General features: G+C 44.2%; 1 protein-coding gene across 2 annotated transcripts in view; it reads left to right on the top strand.

The window, feature by feature from the left end:
- Positions 1 to 24,994, top strand: part of GLRA1 (glycine receptor alpha 1) — a 34,992-nt gene that overhangs the window by 1,436 nt on the left and 8,562 nt on the right. For both annotated transcript variants that reach the window (XM_088536955.1, XM_088536954.1), the window contains exons 2-3: positions 15,221 to 15,351; positions 19,126 to 19,193. In XM_088536955.1, the coding sequence (XP_088393081.1) occupies positions 15,221 to 15,351; positions 19,126 to 19,193 (199 nt within the window). The remainder of the gene's footprint in view (positions 1 to 15,220; positions 15,352 to 19,125; positions 19,194 to 24,994) is intronic.

Here is a 24,994-nt window from a genome sequence, read left to right as displayed (position 1 = left end):
AGTCGATAGTAAATGACATGGTGCATCCCTTCATACCATCACAAAGACTCTGGAATGCTATCCAGAAATAAATGGATGGCAAGAAAATGAAGAGGAGCCTCTCCAGACCAGAGGTTCCTATGGCGCTGGGATTTGAGAGCCTGTCAGGCTTTTCTCTAACTGCCTGAACAACTGAAATGGATGCACACCTATCCTGCCCATGCTGTTCAAAAATGCACTCATGTATCACACATGTCAGGACCTAAACACTCTAAACACATCAGAGTTCTGAGCATTCAAAACCTCGACAAATCATAACCCTCAAGTTCTAAGGTTTGTACTGTTATATACATTATATATAATGCATACGCACAAATAGCATGTTTATATATGTCACATTTTATGTATATAATATATATGCCGTATTGTATACAAGAAGTATTTCTGGAAGTTTATTTCCTGAAATACATAAAGTATTTTCAAAATTGCTTGAAAATTCAGTTATTTGGAGATGTCAAAATCAAACTACTCTATAAACCGCAATCATCAAACAAGAAACAATGCAATAAGTCCTCCTCAGAACCAACTCCAAGCAATCTTTTTTCCCTTCTGTGTGATATGTGCTCCATTTAATAGAGACCAGAAGTCTATCAGCCTTTCCAGTGCAGGAATAGCTTTGTTGTTACCGTAAGAGGAAGTTTATTCATTAACAGCCATTCATAAATTTAGTGTGCCAATTACTCACTCAGTCATACACAATGTTTAAAAAACTAATAATCTAATAATCCATAATAGAAGTATGTATTGCTTTAAATTACAAGATCTGCCATATTTTACTGTCAGCCTGTCAAAAATATTCCAGAAAGGGTATCCATTTTGCGCTAGCATGTACGCTGCAATATCACAATAAGGGAAAAGCCAAGATCCAAAAGGACAAATAAACACAGCCAATATTGGAAATAAAACTAGATCTGTTATTTAATCGGTATGTCCTTTGCCAGCCTTTAAAGACAAAACCCTGTGGGAAAGAATAACAGCTGGTGTGTGAATGCGAACATTACGATATTGCCAATGTAGTATTTCTTTCTGTTACAGTTGGGGTATTTTGGAAGGAATTTGCCATAAGCAGCTTATTCCGACATGCCTTTCTTTACGGAAAAGTGATTCCTATTCTGTTACCTGCCTTTCCAGACTGCAGTCACTTATCTGTGACTAAGACATTTACCAAGAACCTGGGTAGAAGCAGAGATGGGAAGGTGGTTGGGCATGGGAGATGAAATGGTTATTCTGAGAGACAGGCCACAACCTTCCTTGCAGATCTCCACAAGAAATGTCAATTCTTGAAAATCATAATGGATTGGATAATACTTAGGATTCCTCCCCTGCTTGTATCTGTGGAGACACATATAATGCCCTCCTGTATACTCATATCCCATTTCAGTTGTCTTTCCTGAAGTACAGCAAAAATCATTGGCCTTGCCATAACCTTCCCCAGACTTCATGTTATACTGTAGCACTTTATTAACTGCAGCAATGCAGAAATACCGCAGCACGAGCCTGGTGGGAATACCCCCTAGTATGGATTAGGGGACAAAGATAACCTAGAATCTGCCATTTGACTGAGTGGATCATGTCCTGCGAGTCTTCACAGTGATGTGGGCCCGTTTCTTACACTATCTGCACTTCAGCAAATCATGCATCAGCATCAGGTCTACTGAACAGAGACCAGAGTGGGGCCCTTTTGAACTGCAATCTGGCAGCCTGCACGAGTGATTCAAGGCTACTGCTTCAATTCAGAGATTCACAGGCTCAAAGCTGCTGCCGGCCTCAGACCCTGGTGGACTGCCCTAATGAGCATTTTCCTACCCCTCAATATCAGAGCTCCTTCCCAAATCCAGCTATTAAAGCGATGAAAAGATGCCACCTTGAATGATGCCTCTATTAATCTTGTGGAAAGCAAAAAACGCTTTTTTTCCAAAACAGACTTAACAGATAAAACAGATGATTGCAGAGTTGCTGATTCTAAGCCCTTGAAAATACAGTAAAAGGGAAGGTTGAAGGAGGAAAGGGGAGTAGAAACGTGCATCTCCCAACCTTCTGCTATGCCTCTGCAATGCTAGATAGCACTGCAGAGATACCCGTGAGCGAAGCATTAACCAACGACTCCCAGAGCCCCAAGCCAAGCAACATGGCAGATACTCCCTGCACTACAGGGAGTGTTTTCCTCATGCCAACCACAAGCTACCAGAAGTTGTGCTTCATGACCAGCTGTACCTCAGCTCTGAGACTGCCAACCCCTCCATGAAATAACAAATGATTTGGAGCCATAAGTCTAATGCTTTGCTAAAGCTGCTCTTCAGCTTCTGTGGTCTGCAACCTATAATGGCTCAATTAGAAACCCTGCTAAAAGGGTTACTTATTCAAGGTTTGAAAATGTGATAAGGCAGACAGTTCTACCAAGACACCCTTATAAGTCATTCCATAAAGAGATTAATTTGTTTCCATCCCACTAGGAGGGCAGAATATTTGGGACTTTGCCTACTGCATGGATTTTACACACATTTCCATCTACACAAATTATAGCATTTTATCACATTTCAGGCAATTAAAACAAATTAACAGTACACAGCACATTTTCTAATACACAGTTTAATCTCAACTTGCCTCTCTGATCAGCTGCTTCCAAACAACTCCAGATTTGCTCTCTGGACAGAGCGGAACAAAAGAAAGGCTCCAAAGACAACTGGACAGAAACCTTTCCCAGCTCCCTCCTTGTAGTAGATGCAAAGGACAAATGAACAGTATATGAACAAGACAATTCACAACAGCATTGCTAAAAATGCTGCTGCCCCTCTCATGCGCTAACAAAATATTTTTTGCTTCCAAAACACTGGTGCTGTGCAGATTTTGGATAACACTGACTGTTCACCTCCATTCTCACCAAGCATTATCTCATTCTGTAAAAAGTCCCAATGGCAAAACATATATTGACTGTTCAGACACTAAAAGTGAGCTGTTTCTGAAGAGAAATTACATTCATTATATGGGGAAATCCTGCCCTTACATACGAGTGTTACATCCTATGAATCGTCAGTGAAGATTTTCTTCAAGTACAAGAATTTAGGCATGACAGTCTAGTCCCTCCTCATTCCCATCTTCCCATGAAAGAGCTACTAGAGTGCCTTACACATGAAGCAAATGGCAGCAAAGTGCATCTTGACTCAATGTCTTGGATTTAACTGCACAGTCTAAAGGCTAAGAACTTCACTACCAATAAGCAACTCAAGCCACGAAGGAAAGCACTTAAAAACGAACAGCAACATGCTGTAATTGCACTGCTCTTCAATAGACACTTTCCATATTATGTTTGCTTCTGAACTTTATCTCACCAGACCTTCATAAGCTGATGTAGACAGAGAAAGATCCCAGTATCTGAACTAAGATCTGAATCAATGTCCAGAATTAAATTATTTTATTACTCCAACACTGACCAACGATCACTCACTGGTGGCAGAAAGCCAGGAGAGAGGCCTGTTCTCATTTCATCCTTGTGTGCAGGCTCTCCAAATTTCAGTACTGAAAGGAAGGTATCAGACCACCTCTGAAATCTGTTCTTTACACACCTAAGACTGACAAAGGCTTTAGAAAAAAACAAATCCTACTTTCTTTGGCTATATCAAAACTACATTTAAGTATGTCAAATCACCTAAATCTGTTCACTGAGTTTTACGTGCTCATTTTCTGTCACCCTTCAGTTTTTCTGAGAACCCCGAAGTGACTAATACTAACAAAAGTTAGGCTGATGAGGTATTTTGATTTCTATCCATTTTATTTGTCTGTGCCAGCTCTGGTGTAACACATTAAATCATGGTTTCACTATTTCCAGAAAATTACCCTTTAGATTTGCTATTGTTACTTTTCATATTTTCCAGTGAACTCTGTCCATAGGTAATAGCAGAGTAATTTCTGTTCTTAAGTAGCACAGCTACCATTTTGCAGTCCATGTTTTCCAACATCATATTCTCTTACGTACATTAAAAAAAAAATCCAGCTTAACCTCAATGCCATGTTTTGATTCACCAATTTTAACAATTCATCCCAAAGGCTTTTGAAGATTTTAGTTTAGAAAAAAGAGTTGCTAAACACCAGGGTCTGACAACAAATGGAGGAAAAAGGAAGTGGTAAGAATTATTCCTGCAGCTCCAGTGTATTGTGCTGGAAGAATTATGAGCAGCAACGAGCAGACACCCTCACCTGCTGCCTGCTAGATCTGCTTGCAGAGCCCCAGAAAACAAAAACAAACAACCTCCCCCCCGCAAAAAAAGAGACCTTTTTCATTGCACTTGACATTAAGAAGATATTAATGATTCAGCAGGTCATTTTCCCTTAAAGAAACAAAACAAGTTCACATTTTTGCTTTCCCACCCCTATTTTCCCCCAAAAGATCCAACAATTTACATGTGCTTCTACAGAGTCAGACAACAGACTATCTCCCACACAGGGAGAAGGGTAACATTGGTATTTCTTAGCCATAAGCCTTAGCAGGTACAAAATAATGCAGCCCCCTCAACCTCTTGGAAATCTGCCGATTTGCCCTATCTCATCTAGTCCTATAGGTCTGTATGCTTTGATCCCAGTGACATTACAGATTAAGTACAATTATTTCCAAGATGCTGCTAAATTTCTGCTTCAGGGGACAGATCCTCAGAGACTTAAACTGGATACTCCTCACAGGCCAAAGCACAGAGAGGGCTGCAGAAAATAGAAATACACACGGATGTACCTGTCACCTCCACACACTGAGCACACCCTGTTATAGAGACAATTATTCCGTTCATATAATGCACCATGGGAAGCTGCTCTTTGGGGACTGTGCCACATCTGGCGGGTACATACATACTGTTGGCATCCTGTAAATGTATCTCTGCTGGATGTGTCAGCTGAGAAACACAGGAGAAATCTTAATTTACCAAGCTGCACAAAATCTGGATTGAGGGGGTGAGCAGGAGGCCACCACCATCACACACTCGCACCTGCTCTCCTTTCCATTCCTTTCTTCATTCTCTGCAGCTCACAGCCCTCTAGTGAAAAAGCCAATCGAAACGGGAATGCCGAGCAGACTCTCCCGGGAACGCCATTGTTTCCATCAGTGCCTCATTGTGGGGTGGCTAAAGAAAGGAAAAACTGCCAAGAGGTTGCCAAGACGTGTCGCATCTATGGAACTGCAGGGCTTGCAGTGCCATCAATCACCGCACGCATTGCCTTCAGAGGAAGGCTGCTGAAAGCAGCTCCCCCCACACGTCTGATGTATGAGCAGTTTCTGCCCCGATGGTTGCTCGCCTAGAATGCAGATATAGCCCCTCAAAGCGTGCAAGGCTGCAGGAAACACACAAAGCAAAAAACAGCAACCAAAGACGCCATCGGTGTTGGAATAAATCACTATCACATGCATTGGTTTCAACAGAAAATGCAGCTGAGCAAGGATCATGCAAAAAGTGCAGCGAATTCATTGCTTCTCATCTTTGCTACACTTCCTTTGGATTTTTTAAAAAATCTTTCTTTTTAGAAAACGCAAGTGAAAAGATGTTTCTGAAAGTCGAAAGGAGCACAGACTCCTCCTCCTGCCATCTCTCACGGGCAAGGTCTGAAAGCACAAGGGTCAGCCGCCATCAGTACCCTTTAAAGAGCTCTTAACTTCAAGCAGCTTTGTAGGTGCCAAGGACCCCTGTGCAAAACCGATAAAGCCTCCCATTAGAGCAGGATCACGTGTGAGTGCATTTGGGGGTCGGGACGTGAGGTACTCCACGCTTCTGGGCGAGAGCCTTTTCTCAGGTTGTAAGCACTGCAAAGACACTGCGGACCAGACAGTGACTCTTCATGTGGTTTCTTTACGATCTCTTCTCTCTGTTCACTCCTGCTGCCCTTACGTTCCAGTAACACTGCCATGAGCAGAGCAGTGATTCTTGACAAATACCCTTTTTTTTTTCCCCCCCTCTGCATCAGAGCTCCCGAGATCCACCGCACAAACAGGAACACATGCATCCCATCCCTCCTGCCGCCCCTGCGCATCCTCCCGCTGCAGCCCTGCGCGCTGTGCCCAGCGCACAGCGGGGTTAGAAATCACCCACAGGGTTAGAAATCACCCAGCAACGACACGGCTGACAGTCCGAGCCCCGCCAAGCACGGCTTGCTGCCTGCACTGACTCAAGCCCTGCAGTGCTGCCGGGGTTGGAAACGCGTTTTTGTCGGGGAGCTGAAGGGAATGAAGTCAGAGGGCAGCCACAGTGGGGAGAAAAACAGTCTTAGGTAGAGCGTGGCATTCCAAAAGTTGCATTTCATTATGGTTCAGGAATACGCTGATAAATTACACAAATAATCACAGAGAGCACAAGGGAAGCGTTCACCTCCAGCTGCCTTTATGAAGCAAGGTATTTGCTTTATACACGGTTCCCCAAACAGACGCCAATTTGACTGTATTTTGCACATGCCCAACAGCATCCATAAGAATTAGGATTATTTGACTAATTAAATTCTCTGCTGGTCAACTCATTTTGCACAGTATAAAACACACCTGACAGAGCCCCTGCTTCACTGCGAGACCCACAATTTTGCAGTTGGTTGTAGGTGTTACCTCAGGAAACCTCCTTGGAAGATGTGTGAAGTCTCAAAAGATAAAAACACCACCACTGCACACTGGATGATATATTCCTTTTAAAGCAATTCTATTCATACCATTGCTGATTTATCAAAAAAGAAAAAAGCAATTGAAATATTTTTATCCAGTCTTAACAAGCAGCAGAAACCTTTAAACTAAAACTATTTTTTAAGAAAACAGCCATAACGAACTATTTGAACTCTTGAAATTGCAACTGCTAGTGAGACTGCAGAGCTATAGATAGAAGAACATCAGACAAATGTCAGAAAATTCTAAGAAATCACAGGTCTGTGATCTAAAACCTGACGTCAATAGAGGTTCCCACTGCAGCTCTCCATCCAAGTACTAAATCAAGTGAACAGACTATTCTTACCTAGAATGTGAAGCCTCATCTTATAAAGACATTTTCCTCTCTTATTTACTGTATTTAGGAAGGCAGGTTATGCATAGCTTTAAACATCTGAGTAGTCCCCTTGACTTTAAAGGGAATATTCAGAGTGTGTGAAGGTAGACACATACTTTCGTCTTTGTAGGCTTTTCTTCTTTTGTTTTTCAAAAAGAATGTGCTTATAAGCTTTTCTTTTTTAAAAAAATCCTTGATTATTTGCACATATAAAATTCTATGCTGGTGTTCCCTGGATTTACTTCACAAATTGTTAAGATCTAAACAATGACTTGCAATTCTCCATAGTTTTCCCTAATAGTTTTCTTAATGTGTTTTCTCATATTTTCTTAATATGTTTCTGAATTTAACTGGCTTAGGATCGTATGTGCCAAGAAAGTCACTCATGTTCCAAAAGCAGTTCTGGAAGAGAGTGTAAATAATGTCAAGAGGGAGAGCACCCATGGCTTCATAGCTGAATTTAATGCATTCATATAGGAGGGTGTAAAAGCAAAACTATGAGGTACTGTAAAGAAACAGCTTGCCTCAGTTTGAAACAGCAACCACTGAAAGATGTATTTGTAGTAAGTAAAAAGAAATCAAAGGCAGGAATATTTCCTTCTGTTTTTTATGGCATGCTCCGAAGCCAGCAGTGAGACAGTGCAAAGCACTAGTGCTGTGAAGGTGCATGTTCACTGGCCGAAAACACTTTGACAGGCAAGAGTAGCCATACAACATACGAAAGAAGGATTTGAACAGCCCTTTTAAGAGCAGAGATCTTGGGTATAATAGAGCACTGTTTCGAAGCAGTTTGTTGGTCTCACTGCACTATTCCTATCTTAATTATGTATCATATGCAGTTTTCTTTTACCCTCTCCACCGGTATTCTAGTCATTTATTATTTTCTTAGTGCTCTGTCCAGGCAGAGTCAGTGACTCTTCCAAGCCTAGTGGCTTTCCATAGAGCTAATCAACGAAATTGGGATGTTTTATAATTCTAGACAGAGTGTTTTGCCATATGGGGCAGGAGCCATGGGCTGCAGAAATGTGGCAGTAAAGCACGGTGCCATCTGAATGCTGCAGTCTGAAAAAGACTTTTTCTTCCCCTCTCAACTCAGTGACATCATTGCTGCTTTCCCTGGCTAGAACTGTTCAGAGAGGGTTAATTCCAAAAACCTCTGGAAAAACACATCCCAGTTCCTGCCCTCCTATGCAGGGACAAGGCAGGCACAGTGGTAACAAGTTGTTGAGGACCTTTCACCCAAAGCATCCCAAAATGCTCTCGAAACTTTAAGTGAACACACCCTGCGGCTACTGCAATGCAGCTACTTCTGGTGCAAAAGCCAGAATTGGTTTAAACAGCTCACAGCAACAAAGCACAACTGTATACGACAGCAATAGAAATATTTTACAAAGCTACCTTTGCCTTTTTCTTTGCCGAAAAAGGATTTTATTATTATTAAAAAGGTGCCTCTGCAACTCATTGCCTGTTTCTTCGACCAGAACCACCTTTCTCAATGTCCCAAATCTTTTATTTCATCAGCATTGCTGAACACAACTGTTTTCCTGTCCTGTCCAAGATCCCTGCCTCTAACATCTGCTGTCAGATAAACCAAGAAAATAACCAAACCCCAATTTTTCTTTCTCCATCACAGAAATTATCTCCGTAAATTCCCCCCTGTAGTGCACACACTACATCCAACAGTGGGTATACTGAAACCTCCACCTAATGAATATAACCACAAGGACTGTAATCACCACCATGACACCAGCACACCGGTAACTCTCACAGCTCCTTCCTTTCTGCACCATGCCAGCAAAAAAATTTGGTATCAGGGTTCCCTTCTCTCCCCCAGCCTCCGCTCTTTTTATCCTATCCATCTCTAAGCTACAAGCCAGAAATACTAGGACAACATGACAGAGAAAAACATGCAGAAAATTAATTTCATTCATTTTAATTGAATTGTATATCAATATTGATTGTGCTATTCATTTGGGTAGCGAATCTAATCATAAATATATGTATCTCTCCCTACTTGCAATCTCTGCCAAGCACTCCCAGGCCAGCATCTGCCAGCATTTCCCTCAAGAGAGCATGTTTGAGATGCTATGAAACAGTCCAGGTGCAGGTTTGGGGGCTTCCCCATTTCCTCCTCACCAGGAAAGCTCCGGTCCCCCCTGTGCAGAGGGTCAGATGCAGACAGCAGCCCCGGTGCACGCTGAGCGCCCTGGAGCCCGTGTCTCTGCTCCGGGGCCGCAGGGCCTGGCTGGCACCACCTCAGGGACCGGCTCCGCAAGCCACAGGGAGCAGAGCAAGGAGGGGGATCAGGAGCAACGGTGCTGGGGCTTGCAGCTGACCCTGCTGCATTCCCACACAGCCCCTTCCCACGGGAAGGGTTGCCATGGGCAACGCGACTCTCGCTAGTTAGTCATGGACAACGCGATGCCTTTCTGGGCCTGTGTTCTCTTTGCAACGGTGCCTCTTCGGAGAGCGTGATGGAGTCAGTGAAATTTACACTGCTGCGTTTCAGGTCCATGGTGCTGATACAGAAGTTGTCAGTGTCTCTGCTATATCAAGCCTTAGCATTGAGCATTTTCAATTGTCATCAGATAGTCACAGGCCTAACTTTCCTTTTAAAAGCTAACTGCATCCAAAATAAGTCATCAATTAACCTTTCCTTTTCAACCTGAAGTATCTCAGGGAACCCCTTGATCAGTGTAAGGGAGACCTGCACTCTCCCTGCCTGCCCAGTGCAGTTACCCAGGCAGCCACAGAGCAAACTTGGGCTTTGCTCCTCAGGAGAAAAAAAACAAGACTTCCAGGAAGCAGGAAACCAGGTCCCATCATTGAAAATCTCTCTCAAGCTTTAACACCAGAGGATAACAAATGCAAATGGCATCATGACATGAAACACCTGCTCCACAAGGAACAGCGGGAATAATCTGGGATAATCTCCCACCCACCAGTCCTAAACACCAGCTCTCACAAGACTGGCGCTACAGGATGGGATTTAGCTTAATCCTCTGCCCCACCAAAGCATTATCTCTTGGAGCAATCTGAGACCCTACTCAGCCAGCAGCAATACATGTTCTGACGGTGGCCCGAGCAGAGACTTTGCAAAGGGGGCAACAGGCTACTGGCCGTGAACCATGCACAGCTGATTTTTGGCATCTGAGTTCATCTTAGTCACGGCTTGTTAAGAGAACTTTTCACACACTCACTTTGCTCTTCCAATTCACGCCCTGCTCCCCCAGCTCCGGGGCCTGCGTTGTGGGGACGGACCCGGTCGCTCGACTCACGCTCCACGGCCGTTGTGCGGCAGAACCGTTGCAGGAGGCCGGGCAGCCTCAACCGCCTCCACCTGCTGCCTCCGCCCGACTGTTGGTTGCGTCACAGAGCGCCGACGGTTATAGGTGCGGGTGCTGAATAGCCGCTCCTGATTGGCTCGTTCGGGTTCTGTGGCGCTCAGCCATTGGCTGCCCGTGCCCCCACCCCTTTTCTGGAAGGTTCTCGGTGGCGCCTTTGCTGTGGCGGCTCTGGGGAGCTGCGGGGAGTGTGGCCAAGGCGGCCCGGCGCGGGGCTCGCTTGTGGAAAGGGAGCTGGAGGTCTATACATGGAAGTAGAAATCTGAGGAATAAATGTGCAGCTCCGACGTGCTGCCACTGGGGGACAGCTGCTCCTTGACGCCTGGTCTCCCTGTGTGCCCAAGCTCAGGGGGCCAGGGCAGCTGCAGTCCCAAAGCTGTGCGGTAACATCCCTAAGTGCTCTTGTGTGTGAAATAACAAGCACAGGGAGCAATTTCTATCTGCTGCCTCCCTGTCCATCCCAGGAAATTAGATTTGCCAGAAAACTTGCATTATTGAGCAAGTATGCTAGGTCAGTTTCACTGCAAAACACTTCCAGGGGTATCTAGACCTGAGTTGGGCTGCAGGGACTGTAGTCGAGACAAATCCCAAAGAAGACCCCAGCGTGGTCCTCCGAGGGTCCCGGAATAGGGGCAAGCCCAGGGTGCAGGGAACAAGCAAGTTCTCCCGAGACCAAGCACTGCTCTGGTGAGGCCCAGCTTTGGAGATGTTGGGTCAGCCAGTTGTGCTACACACCTCAGCCTGCCCTAAAAACTGTTTCTGATAGTCCTCTCCGTTGCAATGCTTTACCCACAGAACACAGGACATTTGAAGGACAATGGTGTGAACCGTCTCACCTGAACAACTGCTCCCAACACATTTGCAGGGCAAAGAGAAGAAACACACACATAAATAGACAAAAATGCAAAACTCTACACCAGAGAAAACTGCCAGTGGCACTGAACCCACAGTGCGCAGAACCCAACCACAGGGGTAAATCCAGTGCCTCTCCATTGAACTACTGATGTTGCACCAGTTGACTTTCCCAGGAACCTAATGCTTCCACCCCTTGCAGAGAGATACTCCTCTGCAAACACTTGCTTTGCAGCAGTGCGTACTTTTGCTGGCAGCCATTACTTTTCTTCTCAGAATTAAAGATTAACAATTAAATTATTTGACAGGAGAATAGAGGCCCAGTGCTAATTGAGTTTCTAGGCTTCTCTGTACAAAAAAAAAAAAAAAAAAAAAAAAAAGCACTTCACCAGAACTGGACAGTTTGCATTGTCAGACTAAATTAGACAGGAAGCTAAAGAAACAATCACAAACAAGCCTCAAAATAAAGCACCCAGGCCATATAAAACAGAGGAACTCGAAGCCAGTTGGGAGGCTGTGAGCAGAGCAAGCTGACATGTCTGTGCCACTGGAGAGAGCCACTTTCTAATCCACATACCATCATTTATTGAAAACAGAAGCTAATGCAAACACAGAGGAGACAGTGCCCGTGTAGGCTGGGGAGAAGCCAGTAGGTGTCCTGCAAAGCTGAAGTGCTCCATTGCAAGGAACACGGTTCCTGCGTGCTCTGGGCCTGCAGCCCGGCGCGCAGGGCTTAGCACCAGCGTTAGCATCAAATGGCTGCACCAGCTGGTTGACCCTTTGAAGCTGCCCCGTCCCCTGATGCCACCATGAGTGCCTGAGGCACATGCCCAGATTCACTAGGGGCTGCACCAGTGTGAATGAGTTAAGCCATTTTCTGGCTGCTATTAGAATGCACCAAGATGACTCCTGCTCAGATACCCCTCTTGGGCTAATTTAGGGAAACAAGTTTGCAGTTTACATCCTTTGGCGTCTTCTTGTTTATTTGGAGAATAAATTTGCTGTATGTTCAACACAGTAACCTACCCTGAAATTCCAATTTCTTCAGTAACGTGCAGATTGCTTGCTGATTTCCCTCTCGCTGGGCCGGGAGGAAAGCAGTCCTGCAGGTCTTCAAGGATTCTTCTGTAGGAACCAATGAACAGAGAAAATCCCAGAAGGTTCCCAAGGCAGCACGTTTGGCACTAGCCAAGGGAGACTTGGAACAGAGCTCATGCTGGTGGCTTTTGGTGCACCGAGTTGAACGGCTGTAATGAAGTTTGCTTGTCACATCCAGCACGAACATTTCAGGGTGATCTTAGATACAGTCCATCCCTCTAAAGCATGATAGGATGAGGCCAGCCTCTCTCTCTAACTTCCACTGCTGTTTTCTATTATTATTTTTGAGTTAGAAATGAGATACTTCTGCCTGGTACCCAGATAGCCAGCTGTTGGAAAGGCTTTGCTATTCCCACATTCTCTGCTTTCTGGCCCTGTGCAAGTCCATGGTGAAATGGTTGCAAGCCACTGGTTTTAGGAGAGCACTTAGTAACCAAAGAGAAACAGGCAGAAACGCAGAAGTTAGCATTCCTAAATCATTTGAATACAGTGCACAGCAGCCAAAGAGAACTGGAACATCCATCAGGAAACCTGAGGAAAAGAGATCTCACAGGTCTCACAACAGCCAGATTAGCGTATGGGTAGGTAGAGGTGGGGTATCCCTCCACGTGAGCTGTCTGAAGATTTTAAATATTGAAATGTTCTACAGCATGAGTTTAACTCCCTTGCCATTAGGAAATCCCAGCTCTGACATGTTCCTTCCTGCCCAACCCACTGTGCCAGTCTCTGCCAGGGCTGAGAAGTATTTGTAAAGCATTTTGTGTGAACGCACCGGGGGAAATAGAACATTTGCCTAAGTCCTTGCTGTGCATTTTTGATCAGTTAAACAAATGCCTGTTAGGTTTTACATAGAGAAGTAAAGTATGGGAAAACAAGCCATCATTTTTCATAAAGATTTACTTCCTTGTAGGAACTGAGACCATGAAATTCATTCTACTTGCAACCGAGAAGCAGAAAGAATCAGAAAATCATCCCCAAGAAACATTAGCAGACTTGCACATTTGTGATAGCATGACCACATACTCAGATGAGCTCTTGAATTGAATTTACAGTAAAGCTGAACACCAATTTTTGTGCTCTTTAACCTTATTTTTAAAAAACAGAAGATTTGCAGTTTTTAATTATCTTTTTGCACTTAAAGCTTATGAGGTTTGTATCGCTTCTCCCTATACCTCTCCCCCCCACACAGATTTTTCCAATTCCCTATTTTCCTGCAGCCTATAGCTAGCGAGAAGTATACACAATCAGTGCGTATTGCAGTATTTGGCATCTCACTGCCGAAGTGGCAGGAGTCTTTGGTTACCAAGTCATTTGCTGCTTAATTGAAATCTTTTCTCTAGACTCATTGCCATGCAGACACTCTATTGGAATGCAGTCAGTTTTGCAGCCCAGTATCGATCGCCTCCCCCTCCCAGCCTTCCTCCTCTGCGTTTGCAAGTTAATTGCACCATATTGTTTTCCTTTTTTAAAAATCACCCCCCGCACAACTCCAGTTACTCTGAAACACGCTGGTTTACCCTGCACAGTTCCCTAGAGCAAGATACAGGATTTGGTAGCAGTAAAAGCCAGATCCACAGCTGTGGGAATCAACTAGTTCAGATAAGGTTTAGCCTGAGAATGGACTGCCAAGGCAGAAAGGTGGTTCAAAATGCCCTAATCAACGCTTATATAAACAACATTTGTTGGAGTCTTTGCAGAGGGTGAAACCATGAATCTCACCTCTTCCTCAACAGATTTCTTTATTATGCATTGGTATTGCAATAATATCTGCAGGCTTCAGCCAACATCAGGCATCTGAACCAACAGGCAGAGGCAGGTATTGTCCTAAACATGGTGCCCTAATCACCAACTATGCCTTTGTGCTTATCTAGGTTATTTAGCTCACTGTTTCAGCATGAGAAGTGATCTGTTTTTTTGATTAGAAGTACATGGTGGGAACTGTGTAGTAACATCTTCCCTCTTAGAAATTGACCCTTCCTGCAAAATTGAGAAGGAGCACTTTGTCCCAGGGATCCCTCATTCCTGTGCAGATGGCAGCAACAAGAGACTTGCTAAGCCAAAGTCATCACCTGGCAGATCTCACAGGCTCCCACTGAGTCAGAAGACACTGAGTCAGCCTTGAGGCTTCTGCAGGGGAGAGTTTCCAGGAATTTCACCCTTTCTGCCCCCGGGGGGCATGTTCCAAGGAGATTTTATTTCGTTTCATCCCCCATCCCAACAGGAGTAACGTTCCAGGTTTGCGCTCCAGCTCCCTTTCTGTCCGGACACTGCATTGCTGTGCTGAACTCAGACCCCTGCATTGCAGGTGCCTATAGGAAAAGCTGCGCTGGCCGGTGGCAGGAAGCAAACAGGAGCCTGGCACATTCCCGTCCCAAAGGCTCTGCAAGAACTATGCAATCACGTTGGGCCCGTTTGAGCCTCAGATTCCAGATTGATCTGATCCTACTCACTTTTTGGAAAATTAAACTGTCAGGGAACAGGGTACACTCCCTGCTATTTGCCATGTAATTAAGCAGTAATTTCTGCCCAAGGCTAATCTCTGAGTGTATTTTTCCTCTGGAACTCGGTGCCAGAGTTCACATTTGTGATTTAATGGCATGCCAGGGAGCTATACCTAAATTCACAAAAGGATTTTCTCTACTCATCATCTCTCTTCTCACTCTCTACTCATCATCTCTACTTTGGTGGCAGCTGGGATTCTATATTCAGAGATGTTTGGGCTGGGCAAACAAATTAACACAAACCAACCTCATTAGGAATCCACATGGGTACCCATATTGCCTCATACTGGGAATGAGATGCTGACGGCTCCTTTTCTGGAGCCCAGGCGCTCCTCAGTATGGCAAGTGTTTTAAAACCTGTCTTTTTTTTTTCTTCCTACTCACACAGCTTGGCAGCCTCCAAAGAAGCCGAAGCAGCAGCACGATCTGCCCCCAAGCCCATGTCTCCTTCCGATTTCCTGGATAAACTGATGGGGCGAACTTCAGGATATGATGCCAGGATCAGACCAAATTTTAAAGGTATTGGGGAAAAAAAAAAAAAGGCTTTTGTGGCCTTATTTTGGGTCAGAGACTGCATGCCATCCTAAATAATTTCTTCCCTAGCTATATATGAATTACAAAAAATATTTATATGAAATATGCATGGTCGTGACAGACATGGTATATAGGTGTCATACAGAGCGGATATTATTGCCACTGTTAGTTTAATGCCCATGCACATATAGAGATGCCAAACACTTGGGCTTTCACCATTTCCATTCCTGTTGCTCTGCATACAGGAGAACTGGCTGGGTTAGATATGCTGGGTGTCAATGACTTCTTAACAGCGGTCAGGAGCAACAAGCACCAATAGGATGGTACTTGGCCCTGCTAAAACTACGGATGAGATTTAGGAGGGAAGTCTGTGATCAGCCTAGATTGAGGCTTGACATCAGCTCTACTGTTACGTGGTGAAGAGGGGCCTGGCCCTAACCCAGCTAGATGGATGAAAATAAATGTGAGTGTGAATTAAGGTACCGGGTACACTTGGACTGTATGACGCATAAGTAGGAAATCGTCACATTCCAAAGTTACATGAAGTAAATCATCCATCCCAAATGAGTTTTGATTAAAGGCATGCATTTTGTTACCAATATAGAAAAGTTGCTTAAGGAGTTATTCTACAGAGGGTAGGCAATGAAAACAGAAACATATTTCATATCCCTCCTTTTTGTAAAGCTAAAGAATCTTAAAAGCAGAGGGCAAAATTTCTTTGTAAATAAATAAATAAATAAACCTCAATGCTTTAGCAAGGAAAAGAAACCAGTACCAAAGCTAGGCCATCCTCCCTTGGAATGAGACAACTCAGTTTCTTTGACAAAGAGTAGAGAAGCATATAGTGGGGCTATACTGATTTTCAAATCTCTATCTGATGTTGTCTGGGTGGCAAAAGTCCCTGTTGCATTAACAGGCAGGGGAAGAGCAAGACAATGAAGTGAGAGTAGAAAATACAGCAGTCTTGGTGCTTGCACAATGTGAAGCACCAGGTGCCATCACAGAAGCACCATGCCATGTCCATGTGCAGTACGTGCCCAGGGACAGCACATGCTCGTGTTTGCATATGTGCAAACACACCTCAGTCCTGGGAGCAGTTCCAAGTGATCAAACCTGGCGATTTGCTTCTCTTCCCTGGCAGCTGGACTCCCACCGTGCTGCAGGGGCTGATTCACTCCGATCACTTCATTCCACAAAGTTTCAAGGGAGCAGCATTGCCTGGAGCTTAAATCACTTGTGTCCTGTCCAGCCCAGCTCTGTTACCACTTTTTCACTGCCTGGTTACATGGTCAGATTCTTCACTGTTGAAAGGGCCTACGAAGCCCTGGAGTCTTCAGTGCACATCCTGGACAGCTAACACTTCCCCTCTGTTCAGCTGCATTAACATGCTTTTATCTGCAGAGCACCATGCTCCCTATGGAGGCTCAGCACACACAAAGTCATCTTCCAAATCCCTCTAACAAGATCTGTAAAGATATCCAATTTCCACTCAGAACAGGAACAACCTTGTAAGAACCTTTTACAACCAGCTAAGCATTTACATAGTCCCTGGCAGCCGTGGAGTGGTAAACCAGTCCTCGAGAGAGGCAGTGGGACTGCTCTTTGTGCTCTTAGAAAACTCCTTTAACAAGGGCTTTAAAAAAAGGAAAAAAAAAAAAAAAAAAAAAGAAAACACATGTATGAGCTCTCCTTCTCAGATTGAATTGTCCTGGATTGGCATGCAGAGATAAAGTGGGACTTGTCCCCCTCTCAGCTATTGCCCAGCCCTCTAAGATACTAGTATAATTTGCCTGTTTTGTTTCCTATCAGTGGTTCTCCCTCCAAGTATCACAGGGCAATGGTCATGTAGGACTCCCAGGACTCATTAACGGCAGGTACTAAACTCTGTCCTGGGGTTTTATATCCAGAGACGGCTGGGAAGCTTTTCTCCTGGTAATCGGCTAGATAAAACGAACTCTGCTATTTTATCCAAGTCACAAAAGGGTTAAAGAAATGCCCTGTAGACCTTCCTACCACTAAGTTATGTACACACAGAAAAGAAATTAAACTTTAATATTTAATGAAATGTATACATTATCTTCCTGCTGAAGGCAGCTGTATTGCAGTTCTACTCAAGATAATTTAATTTCACTTTTATTTCAATGAAGTACACCTTCCCCACAGGGCAGTTTTGCTGGCTTAGCCTCCCACACATAAATCAGGCTCCAATTTATATGGGAGGTATAGGAGATGTTTTACAGAGCGTGGGGTTGTAGCCCTCAGAGCACGTAATTTAAATTAACTGGCAGTAACTCATAAGGGCATTTTAATAGCTTAGATATAAACGAAAATAATACCAAAGGTATATACCAGATTGATTCTTGAGGAGGAAAAGATTAACAAAGAGAAGACCACAGGTCTTCTATAAATGCAGTCAAGGTTGGTCTTAGCTGTGGATTCACATTTCTGAGAACTAGGAAGGGGCATCTAAGCTTTGGTTTGAGTTGGAGGATGTAACTCAGGCAGAGAAGGAACTGGGTGGACCCGGTAAGTGTGGGATGAGGGGCGTCTGTGCCCTGGCTGGAAGATTGCAGGAAGGGTAAAGCAAGTGCTAAAGGCAGCTTCCCACTGCAAGTGTACCCAGCAGCTGAGCTGATTAGCTCCAGATCTGTACTACACAGGCTGATTAAAGCAAAGCCTGCCAGCCATAAGCCTGCTGGATAAGAAGAGTAAGTGAAGGTGGAGGGATGAAATATACCACCACTTTGTATCTGATATTTTAGCCTGTTCCTGTATCTAACAGTCTGGAGAAGGGGTTGTGCAGATTGGACAGTCTGTGAACTGCTGCCAGGTTGGCAGAAGGCAGAAGTCTGGAAGCTGGTTAGGCAGAAAGTTGCTTGGATTGCCTGGGACTTGTACCAAAAAAACTCAGGCCATTACACAGCGGTTACATGGCTGTGATCTTATTCCCACAGTGGACAAATACAAAGTTTCAGAAGAGACTAAAGTGGGAGAGGATGGAAGAAAATCCAAGAGGAATAAATCAGGCTCCAAGCGTTACTAATCAGAAAATTCCATTAATTTCCACACAGGAGGAAATTTGCACTGATTGCAGACACAAGTCTCTCGTTAAAGCCATTGGCCACAAATAAGTATTTCATCTCACAGCAGCTGCCAGACTGCAGATGTGCCCTCAACAGGCACGCGGCACCTCCCCTGAGTGAGGCTGAGCCATCAGACAGTGCTTGAAATGCAGACACATCATCCTAGTCCCCATAAAGGATGAAGGGGTAATCTACAAGTCTACACTCTCCATTTCCACAGATGATTTCTTCTAAGACACCAGGGATTTTATGAGACTAACTCCCCAGTATTAAAGGAAACCTTGGTTCCTGGGGCAATATCCTCAATATCCTGGGGCAGAGGCGCCTGCTCCCTCCTCCCACAGACCCATCCTCTCTACCAGGACTCTCCTTCCCCATCACACACTAGGCAGCTGCAGCAGCTCTGGAGCAGGAGTCTGCTCTTGTGCTTCCCCGCTGCCCTTGGTAAAGCTCTAGAGTGACCCTTTGGTTGCAAGTGGACAAGCAACAATTCCCAGAGGACGAACAACAACTACAGCTCTGACAGCTTTGGAGCTAAGGGGGAGTCTAGACATTATGCCAGTACTTGCTACCCAGCCATGCTGCTCCCCCAACAGGATTTAATATTGCGGGGTGGGAATATCTTGTTGTATAAACACAGGCTGAACTACTGATCCAATCTGTATTTGTCACACAGGCCCACCAGTGAATGTCAGCTGCAACATTTTCATCAACAGCTTTGGTTCAATTGCAGAAACAACTATGGTAAGTATATTAAAAAAATCACAGCTTCTCAGATACTGGGTCGGTCTCGTTTGCATCAAGATGCTCTATTTTGCTGTGACCAGTGGAAAATGGTACCTCTATGCTTCTTTACCTCAGGTTTGAGTAAATTTTTTAATTAAAAAAAAAATCAATATTTCCAAGTCCAGGCCAGCTTCAGGTGAAATTAGTGAACATAGCTAAAGACTGGCTCCAATTTGCAAAGCACCAGGAGGAGACAGTTATAAGAACAAGAACTAAAGATTTTCAGATGGAACAATTAAAGATTGGTTGTGACATAATCAGTGAACAGCAAACCGATGCTCTGGAAGTGCAGTGCCATCCTCCTGCACTAATTAAAGATAATGCAGCAGTATGATGTTTACTTAACACTTTGGTAATTCTTTTTCTAGAAAGTTGGTGAATGAAGTATGTAAAACTCCAGTTCCACTTGTTCTGTGCATCTAGACAGGAGGTCACAGGATTTTGCATACATACATGGTCATACACGCACTGTCAGTGGAGAACAACCTAGAACTGTACGTTTTTTAGACCACTGTTCATACCATTCTTCTTCTAAGGTTGGGGGGAAGAGAGAAGAAGCATATTAGTGAATTCCTTTGTATGTAAGGCATGAGAAAAAGATTTGGAACTGCAATGTGGATCAGGTCCTGATGTGCATTTTGCTGAATACATCTCTCGGTTACAGGTGATAAATACTCTATTTGTACACAGTCTGGCAGTGGAGATCCACAGACTGTAAGGGAAAGAGGCAGGGCCACAAGAGATCTCTGTGCAACATACAGAGCAGATTATATAATTGCATATTTTTCATTGCATCTATTCTACATTATGAGATACTTTGGAGCAGTCATTCCAAAAGGCAGAACATGTCAGTAAGCAAGATACCCCATAAAATTACTGCAGACTGGCATGAGAGAGGGAGGTACAGTTCACTCCTGAGACATGCTGGGACTATCCCCTGCAGGTGCCCACCATTTTGTATTCTATTTTCTGTAAAAAAAAATCTGGGAACTCGAGAACACCCTCTGGGCATCTTGGTTTGTCTGAAAATACCCAAGTCAGCTCTGACAAGCTGGTCCAGATGCCAGGCTGAAACAGCATTACACCAACCTAATATACTGCACTTCTTGTCAGCATTTACAAGAAGAATCACTGTCCCCAAAGAACACATGTGACACAGGTACTGAAGCATCTAAAAAAATGAGAGCCCAGCCCAAGAGCAATCTGTAGGATTTTCTGGGTTTGGATATACATTTGTGGAGAATCCAGACACACTCACCCCACTGTTCAAGGATGCAGCACATTCCAACAGACAGCACCAGCTCCCTGCCATAGGTTATGGGAAGAGCAGGTCTTTTATGGGGGGTTTTTGAGATTAAGATATGACTGCTTTGAATCAGAACAAGTGATCAAGTTATGTCTGAAAAGATGCGAGAGAAACAATTCAACCATCTTGCCATAAAGAAGGCTGCAGTTCACCACTGGCCCTAGCACAGCTAGTTATTAGTATAGTTAGTTAGTTACAGCTGCTCCATAAGCCTCAAGAGAAAAGAGGTGTGGTGTTCTTTTTTTTAAAAAAAAAATGTGTATGTGTATATATTCATGCACACACACACATATATATTTATTTATGTTTATATAAATTTTTATGCTCCCTAAGCATGGCTAGGCTCAGGTCCAGGTCATGGAATACTGCACTGTGCTGTAAACAGTAACTATGTCACTGGTACTTGCAGGAAAAGAATCACGGATTTACTTATTTATAGATATCACACATGTAATTAGAGAAGCCTTAAAAATAATACCTGCAGTGGAGCTGTTAGTCCCGCAGAAAGCAGTGCTGCTGGCACTGCAGCTTGCACTGGCCAAGGCCCACAAACAGCAGGGATCGTGAGGGCGGCATGCAGAGCGCTGGGGAGGTGGGAAGTTTAGGAGAAGTTTGAAGGAGAAGCAGAGGAAGAAGAAAAATGGAAGAGGGCCAGAGCGGGGTGGAAGGGCGCAGATCACCACGGGGGTCCCGTGCAGTCACTTGGGAGTCCGGGTCTGCGTACATCAGCAGGGAGCTGAAAGAAGGCACGGGACCTCCAGACACACCGAAAGCTGGTGCCTGCCCCACAAGCGTTCAGAAGGAACAAGGCAGGGAATGAAGTCATGACAACTCTAAGGATAAGAAAAATCAGAAATTCGACCAGCAAAGAGAATCTCCCAGGGCATAGTCCAACTAAAAAGAGGGAAGCAACCCCTTTCAGCATCTTGCAGAGCTGGAGACCGATACAAAAGCTTCTGGTGGTGCCCCTAATTGCTGAGGCATTTATTTGTGGTTGTGGCACATATCATATATCCATCAGCCTTGCCTGTAATCAGCTCTTAAGGAGAGCAACGGAACCTGTGATTGGGAACGTATTCTTCCAAATCCAGCAAGTGCTTCAAAGGGAAAGAAATTACAACTACAAAAGCCAGACAGATGGGTGAATGGGTCTAGACAGCCTCCTTCTGTCCCAAAGCATTACTACAATAATGCAGCCAACAGCAGGGGATTCCAGACAACAAATACAAGATGTACTCACCCTACCAGCTTATTTTTATTCACGACTTGTCCTGTCTTTATAACAACACACTTTCCCCTAGACTTATCAGCATAGGGAGCCTAAAGCAAAGCCACAAATTCCTCATACAAAATGAAGCAGAAATCAACCATCTAGGACCCAGAGTCTTGTTTCGAGGTGAATGAACTACATTAGCTATATTTTTTCTTTGTAGCATAAGAGAACTGCTAGGATTATCTAAGCACTTCATCTACTAAATTTCCTCCTATAATGGCAAACTTGGAATTAAGTGATGCCCTTGATTTCTCTTTCTGTGGAAGCTGCTGTTTTGTTCATGGATCTCTAGCTGGCTTGAGCAGATGGGAGTGTTTTTTGTACAATAGAGGCATATGGAGAACAAAGTATTTTTGGATCTGAACACATAAAATTGTCAGGAGCTGGACTCTCTGCCCAAGATGACCCTTCCCAATTCTAATTTTAAGGGCCATCATGTTACAGACAAAATATATATATATATATATATATATATATATATATATATATATATATAAAACAGCCAATACAGCTCTCACGCACAGCTTATGTATGCAAATTTATCACCTTTTTGCTGATTTCATGCCATAGTCATTCCATCTGAAAAGGGCAAACCAAATGTAATCTTCCAGCCAGCTACAACTCAACCATATTTGCTCTCTGAACATCTAAGGCAGACAGAATAAACTGGAGGTTGCCGTGGTTCCACTGTAAAATATGTGTTTGGAGACATCTGTCCATGAGCTTTCTGATCAGAGAGTGAACCGTTTCTGCAGACTGGACCGAGCAACTCACTCCAGCCTCACAGCAAACGTGATTGAAAGAGTATGAGAGTCATACATGAAATACTGGATCCACTCAGCTCAAAGTCCGCAGGAAACATAAGAATCATCACACAAAACCTATAGCAAATGCTTAGTTTTGAACTTAATTTTTGGAATCAGTCACTCTTGAAACCAGCCATCGGCCCCACAGAGATGATGGGCTAGTAACGAGTCAGGCAATGTAGAATGGGAAGATTTTCACAGCATTTCAGTCTGCTAGTTTCAGGATTAGGCCTGAAGCAGGACTATCTTGGCAGTCTCTTTGGTTAGAGCTAAAAACTTCATAATAAATGTCTACATTTCAAATTCAGAATGGCAGCCAGGGAAAAGGGATTTTTGTCTGGAAAGCTGTATGATCTTCTGTGGGGGAATGATGGCAAAATCACAAAGGCTTCCCCACAGGCACCCAAATACCCAATTACTTATCGAAAATCTCAATGCACTGCAAACCAAGGGCTCCAAAATGCTCTGCAAATCCCGCAGGTACCATGTGCAGCCCTTCAGATCTCAGCTGTGCACGAACACCTTCACTGCCAGAGTTGAGTGCAGCTCTCTGTCAGTAAGGGAAACTCACCTGGGTGAACACAGCCATTCTTAGCAGCCAGCCCAGGACTGTGGAACAAACACACTGAAAATGAAGATCTTCATAAACATACACACACACAGAATTACCTACCATTCCCTACTGATGCTATAAAACAGTAAAGCCAGCAAATTTCACCCACTTTTCTTTGGCCTTGCCCTTTCTGTATCATTACATAAGCATTCAGTTATCTGTACTGGAAAACCAAATATCCACTGCGTATACTTGTCTCCAAAGGAAGAGAACAAGGATCAATGTCTACCAGAGTTACTTACCACACTGCTGAACACACCCTGGAAGGAGGTAGCTGCAGTCCCATACGCCAGCGTGCCCTTCACACCAGGCTCCTGGGCTTTCCCATGTGGAATACGAGTCAAAGTTCTCTGGAGACAAGTTAGGAGGGGCCTTCCCACAGTCATCTGCTAAGAGAAGTTCATTTTCAGCTGGTTCACAGGCACTGGTTAATGTCCCAAATCCTGGTCGTTACAACTATGGCAGTCATTCTGTTAACAATTCTCTTATGCCTGTTGTGGTACCAATATGCAGCCCGCTACACCACTCTTCATACCATTTCCTTTCCTATTGGCAAGTGTTGCAGCTACACCAGTGAATTTACTCCAGTCACAAAGCTTCAAGGCTTATCTGCAGTAACACAGACCCTGTGAAAAGATTGGCTTCACATTTCCCCCTCCTTCTTCCAACAATTCATCAGACTAAGAACATTTCTGGGCAACCAGCACTGAAGTTTATTCCAAACATGAGTTTAATTTCTGTTGTACATGAAATAAACTCCCAACTGAAGCTGACCTGGTAGCATCCAGCTTATTTGCAGCTGAGTAAGCAAAACAACCTTTTGCTTGCTACCTATTAGGTTGGTGACACTGATTTCCCCTGACTGCAATGGTTGCAGATCTTTATGCAGAGAAAAGGGAGAATTTAAAGTATATAGTTTGTTCAGGGAGCTGTTCATGCCATGGAAAGTGGAGATTCAGGGTTATTTTCGTCTTTCAGGTGTGCATTATTGGCTTGTCCTGCACTACGGCCCTTGTTCCTGGCTGTCTGCAGTTATTCACATTTTCTCAAGACACATTATCTGTGGGAGACAGACACGGATAATTGAGTCAGAGGGACCCGCTAGGACTTGTGGAAGCAGCATTTGAGATAGCAGCAGGAGGAGAGAATGTCGTGACTTTTTTTTTTTTTTTTTTTAATGTTCAGAAGTCTGCTCCTTTTAGCATCAAGTCTTTGGTCCATTTGCTACTGTCACAATTATTAAGGTCATTAGCTCCAAAGATACAGATGGCACAAGTGGCCTGAAACGCATTTCCAAAACATGGGCTTGACTACAGACTGCCCCATCCAAAACCCCAGAATGTCCAAGAGACTGTTTTCTCCCAGCCCGCTGGTATGACTGGACTCTGTAGGGCCTCATTGCTGTAGAAATAGGGGCAGATCAGCCCAGCAAGTTTGGCTCATTTGGTAGCGTTCGTACCTCCAAGGCAAGAGGCTGTAGGTTGACGATCAGGTGAGGCACTTGAGGCAGCAATATCAGATAACTGTCCTCCAAATGTATCCTTCAGCTTCAGGGCCTTAGGTTCTCCAAAGGAAAGAACAGAAACGATGGGAGTGTTAGAGGTAGCCCCGCAGAGCTGCTGAATATTCTCGCACTGAAGGCAAGGTCGTAGTACCTGAAGGAAGTATTAGATACTGGAAAGCACATCAGAGTCCCTCCCTTTCTTGTCTCCTAATAAGAGACTTCAAGTTTCATCAGAATTAGAAAGGTAACAAATCACT

Source organism: Tinamus guttatus, unplaced genomic scaffold (genome assembly GCF_059628265.1).
Source record: "Tinamus guttatus ecotype Peru unplaced genomic scaffold, ASM5962826v1 Tinamus_guttatus_pri_ptg000710l, whole genome shotgun sequence".
In the NCBI taxonomy this organism is placed as follows: Eukaryota; Metazoa; Chordata; class Aves; order Tinamiformes; family Tinamidae; genus Tinamus; species Tinamus guttatus.
This window is presented reverse-complemented; position numbering and strand designations above follow the sequence as displayed.